This window comes from Eucyclogobius newberryi, unplaced genomic scaffold (assembly GCF_026437365.1).
Source record: "Eucyclogobius newberryi isolate DKJ021-1_F unplaced genomic scaffold, fEucNew1.0.hap1 SCAF_16, whole genome shotgun sequence".
NCBI lineage: Eukaryota > Metazoa > Chordata > Actinopteri > Gobiiformes > Gobiidae > Eucyclogobius > Eucyclogobius newberryi.
In genome coordinates this window covers 5038748-5044747 of record NW_027315790.1, presented here as the reverse complement: position 1 = coordinate 5044747, position 6000 = coordinate 5038748, and the positions used below count along the sequence as shown (strand labels likewise).

The 6000-nt window shown below is 37.9% G+C and overlaps 1 protein-coding gene across 1 annotated transcript in view; it reads right to left on the bottom strand.

The window, feature by feature from the left end:
* Nucleotides 1-460: 460 nt before the first annotated feature.
* The window catches only part of nxph1 (neurexophilin 1), a 57842-nt gene continuing 52302 nt past the window's right edge, over nucleotides 461-6000 (bottom strand). The window contains exon 2 of the mRNA XM_072447328.1: nucleotides 461-1827. Coding sequence (XP_072303429.1) covers nucleotides 1072-1827 — 756 coding nt within the window. The 3' untranslated portion in view covers nucleotides 461-1071. The remainder of the gene's footprint in view (nucleotides 1828-6000) is intronic.

The window sequence follows — 6000 nt, the reverse complement described above, 5'->3', positions numbered from 1 at the left end:
TTAGGTGACAATGAGCAAGCCCCTTTCCCCAGAGGGCCATAGTTAGCCCAAATTGAAGCGACCACATCCTGTCCAGAGAGGAAGCCCACTCTAGAGTTCAAAAGTCACATATCTATTCCCAAACAAAAAGCATCTTACACCAGTATCTTTGAATGCTCAGCCGTGCCTCTTCAGCTGCTTTGCAAGGTATTTTTTAAAATAGTTTTTCAGTACATTTCCAGTTTTGCAGGAAAACTCCAAAGCACTGCTGGGGCAGACAATCCAGTTTGTCCAGGGGATAATGCACAGCTGTATTAGGAAAAAAATAAGAAAATGGAACATAATCTTTCAGAAAATGTCAAATGATATAACATTAATGTAACTAACCACACAGGTAAATGTGGTAAAGAAAAACACACAAAAACATGAAATAATACAATTATTTCATCATTGAATCATTTCTTATATTTAATTGGGTAAATCAAAATAAAGATAAGTCATAGATAAAAATGTTGTAGTCCATATTTGACATCAAAACCGAAATAAAAATATGAATAAACACAAATAAATTACAAAACATGGATTTGTCTTATCAACATCCTGCCGACAACGCCAATAGAAATTAATTTAAACAAATTAAAAACATAATATTATGCTAGTGTTTAAACTTGCTGAATCCACTGCTAGAAGAGAGAAAAATACATTATGTATGACATCAACAACCATGTAAAATGAAGTGACAATAAATCAATACATTAGGTCCAGATTACAACTAATATTGGGAGACTACATCAAGTCAAAGAGAGTCCACAATAACAATTCTTTTAAAGTCAAAATTCTTGTAGAATCTAATGCTAAGTTTGAGGTTTCCAGAACATAAAGGGGTTTCTAAGATGACAATATCTTTCAAAAATGAAAACAAACAATCTTAAAAAATAGTGGTTCAAGTGTCTAGAATAAAATCAACTCTGCGTTTCACTACGGAGTTAAAAATGGGTAATTATTCTAAACAACATTGATGGTACTATAAACATTTCTCTGAGTAGAAGCCCCTCCACTGATCCACGAGTGATTGGTAAGTCTACAGCGTTGTCAGCCGGAGGGGAAGTAAGGAGTGTCACTATGGTAGTTGTAGTCCGGGCAAACTTTCTGAACCAGTTTGTAGTCAGTGCTATAGAAGGATATGAAGATACAGATCACTTTGAAAGGCTTTGAGCAGAGCCAAGACACGTGGCTCTGGGTCTGCTCCTGGTAGCATGTCTTGGACGGGTCAAAGTTGCAAAGTGTATTCTTCGCGCCCTTTTCCACCTTCTCATACTCAATGCGACAATTGAATGATTTGGAATCCTTGGCGTCGATTACCGACTGCTGAGCGGCCACGTCAAACTCGACAATCTTGGTCGGCGGGACTAAACTAACTGAAACATTGCCTTGACCCGTGGAGTTGTGCCGAAAGTAGACACTGAAAGTTCCGTTTCCATGATCGACGATTTTTCCGGTGATGAGCAGGTTGAGTTTGACGGTTTTGATGTTGGAATGGAAGTCTCCCCAGCCGAACATCTTCTTGAATTTGCCTGTCTTGACCATCGGTCGCCGCTTAGCCCGCGGTCGTGAGTCCTGGTGGTCCGTGGTGTTCCTCAGCCACTCCCACAGGTCCTGCTCGGAGTAGGGTTCGGGCGTGTCGTAGCGGAGGTCCAAGGCTGTGTTGTTCTCCTTGCCGTGAAGAGTTTGTGAGAGTAACCGACTGATGGACAGGTCCTTGCTGCTTTCTGTCCATATGTGCTTTAGCGTGGATTTGGGGCTGCCTGATTTGATGATGTCTGCCTTGGAGGCGTGGGCCCTTGAGACCTGTGGACAAGAGCAAAAAAGAGGAAGAATAATTATTAGCATTTTGTTTAAACTGAAATACTGAAATGTCACTTTAGTTTGTTTCTTGGCGTTAGGAAGTGAAATGTTTTGAAATCTTCAGCTGACATCTGAAAATTGTAATACATTTTATAGATTATTTATCAACAGTTTATAAAGAAATTGTTGATGTATAGTTTTCAATGGTTGTGTTAAGCACATTTGAAAATTCAAATTGAGTCAGTGTGGGGAAATTAAATTGAATAGATGGAAATTAGCCGTTACTATGCAATTAAAATGTTTAATTTAGACCTATAACCATTTACATGCACCGCCCCAAGCAAATTAATAAAACAAATAAATTGGCTTCTGTAAAGTTAAATGTTACTTTTAATATTCAATGTACTTTATTTACACTGGCTTGTATTTGCTGAATGATTTATATGTGAATTACACACATTATCCATCATGCCATTTGGAAAACATTGATTTTCCTCAGTCCGTAATACATAATAACTGCCCGATCAATTCTGTGTAACTCCACCGGGCCCCAGCAGATCAATGTGTTCTGCTCTCTTCAATGTCAAATGATGGGTCACAGCTAAAACACAAATCAATTTCGCTCATTCACTCACTTTTCTCAAACAACGCATTGGTCTGGTTTACTGTACTTGTACAGACTTACACAAGGACTAACCATAACTTAGACTAAACCAGAATGAATATCTTAATAATTAATATAATATATATTGAAAACAGGATTAAGGTCTAAACCTTGAATAAAAATAGACTAACCCAGACATCAGACATGAGCGTCTCTAAATAAGCCATAAAAACATTCAAAGAACAGGGGGCGGGGTCAGTGGCACCAATTACAACAATGGAGACGAGATAATCACATATTAGCCGCCAATCGCGACCACCCAAGTTACGCCAAGGAGAAAGTTAATTTGAACGTCATCGATACAAATCATAACTATTGTGTAAATTCGACGACCTTTAACCCTTATTTACAGTATGGTGGCTAAGAAACACGTACAGAATTACCATAACTAACATAATCTGCTGCCTGTGATTCCCAATTTGAGTCAGAACCGAATTTGCATCAAAATATAGTCTGAATGTTTTAACAGGCTGTATCTAATCAGATTATTTTAAGATAAATGAGAGCTAAATGTTTATGACAACACAACACAACGCTAATAAACCTGAGTAAACATGTCATAGCAGAGAAACATCAACAGCAAACCGACTTCAATGCAATATTTAATGTATTTGTTTGTTGACTGTGGCATGTACGGAATCTAAAAATAAATGTCTTGAACCTTTCTTTGCAAACTTTAGTCAACTTAAATGACAACTGACAGACAACATTTGAACCATTTCTGGCCATTTAAAATCATGAAAATTCAGTCAAGCTAACAGCTAGCCCGGTTGATGCAAATTTGGTTAACCTTGTAGTCAGTAAGTAAGTAAAATTATACATTTCACCAACATTGTTGAGCTATGGAAAACAAGGCAAATTAATTAGTTTTAGATAAATGTGTCGTCAAAGTCGTATGCACGTGAAATCAACACAAAGGCCAAAACGAGAACTAAATCGGAAAGCTAAAGAGGGATTGATCCGTGCCCAGTAACAAGACTTGAGTGGGTAAAACTACACTATTAACCGAAGAGAGCTCCTTGAACCGATGATTGATGGCGCTAAGGGTGTGCGCGTTTAGCGCGGATGAGTGGAATTGCGTTCACAAAGGCACCACTGGAGGTACGTGACATTGATGGGCCGATTCCCACTGTACCATGTGACAGCAGATCCGTCTTGTGCAGGTTTTTGCATTTCGCCGGTTGCCCCCAGGATCGATATGCCGAAAATAAGGTTGTGCTACCAATCACTTCGACTGCAATTGGACCGCAGTCTGCTGCCTGGCAAGGCGGGGGATGTGGTGTGTGTTAACAGCAGCGTTGTAGGGAAAATGCAGTTTTGTATGTGATGAAACAGATATCGTAAAGTGAGGATGTTAATAGTGTTTGAAATGGGAAAGAAAAACAATCATAGAAGAAAACGTGTGTAAGATCTGTGAGGTACAATACATGTTTTATTCAAGCCCAATCAATGGCCAATCAATAGTCATTTGTTCCACATGTAGATCAGTATTTTATATTTTGTTCAATGTAAACTACAATAATGTACGAAGAAAAACTAAAAACAAATGTGTAAAAAAACATTTTGAAAAACGTTTTGATACCTCAGTCAGTATTGATATATCGATATTTTGGTATCAATCCGTCGATCACTACTTGGACGATTCAGTTGCTCATGTGGAAAGTTGAAACTAAATTAATTAAAATAAATGAGAAAATAACTAAATAATTACTAGATGAAATACAATGTTTTTGAAAGTACATACACACAATAGTTTTTAAAAGAGGCTTAAAAGCGTTTCGTCTTCGGTACATGGATATGCTATTCCAAAGCTGAGGACTGGCAGCAGAAAAGATCATCTCTGTTTTTCCTTTTTGTGTCTGGGACAGCAAGGACGAGCTGATCAGCCGACCTGAAAGCACGAGAGGCGTGTCTGGATCAGGTCGGACAAGTATCGAGGAGCAAGATTCATTTTGAAATCTATTCAAAACCGCACAGGCAAAAACCAGAGTAGAGATGCTACAAATGGAGAAACATGGCTGACCCCAGAATACAGAGCTTTATAACAGACAGTTGTTATAAAAGCATGGATCAGCACTTTAAATGATGTTTGGAAAGATATACAAAATAAAATTGCTCACTATTTTAGCATAAATTCTCGTTTAAAGGCCCTATAATGATTCAGGCAATGTAATCAACTTAATGTGCCAATACAAATTTAACTAATTTTACAAAATCACAGTTAAGATAAGTATATTTACAATTTTATGTACAGATTTTTGTTTAGGGTAAAAATGTTACTTTGTATCATCAACGACATGTTGTACACTGGGCCACAACATAATTATTAAGATATTATTTGACAAACAAAAATATATTAAAACAGCATTATCCTGTTTAATTCATGTTAAAAATTGAAAAATGTGTCAGCACAATGGGTTAGCAGTTTTTCAGTAAAATAAGACAGGATATTGTGTTATTTGTGGAGGAAATGATTGTACTTCAATAAATGCAGTCTTTGCGATTTGCTAATTGCGTCAATTCAAATTGTGATTTCTATTTGATTGAGCTTAATCAGACAGCCATAATGAGGAAACTATTAAAACACGATTATATGCATTATACGGTACCTTTCATTTCGGTCCCTAACGCCACTATATGCATATTTATTTCTATTTTTGTATTTTTTTTTCAGTAGAGACTGTAGCATTTCAGCTCAATTCTGACATCAAAGACATATTTACAAATCTAAAACTGTTCACCACTCCTCTGTCCCCCCGTGGAGCCTGTGAATGTCGACTGCTGGAGTGTTGAACCAGACTGGAGTGTCTGCCTGGGTCTATCTTTATCCAGGAGTGAGAGCACTTGGCTGGGTGAAGCAATCGGCAATCACAGCCTATTCAAATAGGTGAGGCTCAGAAGTCTAGAATGTGTATGTGTGCGGTTAAAATGAGGATAACTTCACAGAGCGGCTCTGATACCGCTCTGCCTGTGAATAAGGTCTGGACAGGCCCTTCTTTAACAGCGTGGATATAGCAGTCTTATCATTATTAGCGACATGGCTGCAGGCGGTCTTTTCACGTTTAATCCTCAAGCAAACAGGTCACTACTGCAGGAGAATGAATTACTCTTTAATTCAGGACAGAATTGACAATATATCATGTAGAAACTTAAAGGAGATGTGTCATGCTTTCTCTCATGTACTTAATATTGAACTGTAACGTCATCATAATTTTACAATTTATTCATTGTAAATCATGATATTGATCTAAAACGAGTTCGTAAAAGAAACAGATTCATTGACTTCCTGTTCAAAACCGCAGAACTGATAAGCCCCGCCCCTTCATGGAGACATTTCCCCGTAACAAGCAGCAGAGTCTCATTTACGTATTTTAATTCTTGAAAAGTTGCTACGCTACATTTTAGAACTCTGTGTCACTCTGAGTTTTCAAATAATAATGATTTGCGCTAACGAAATTGTACAGGGATGTGGGCGGGGCTAGGGGGTCGGGGGAGACAATCATTTTCTGCGC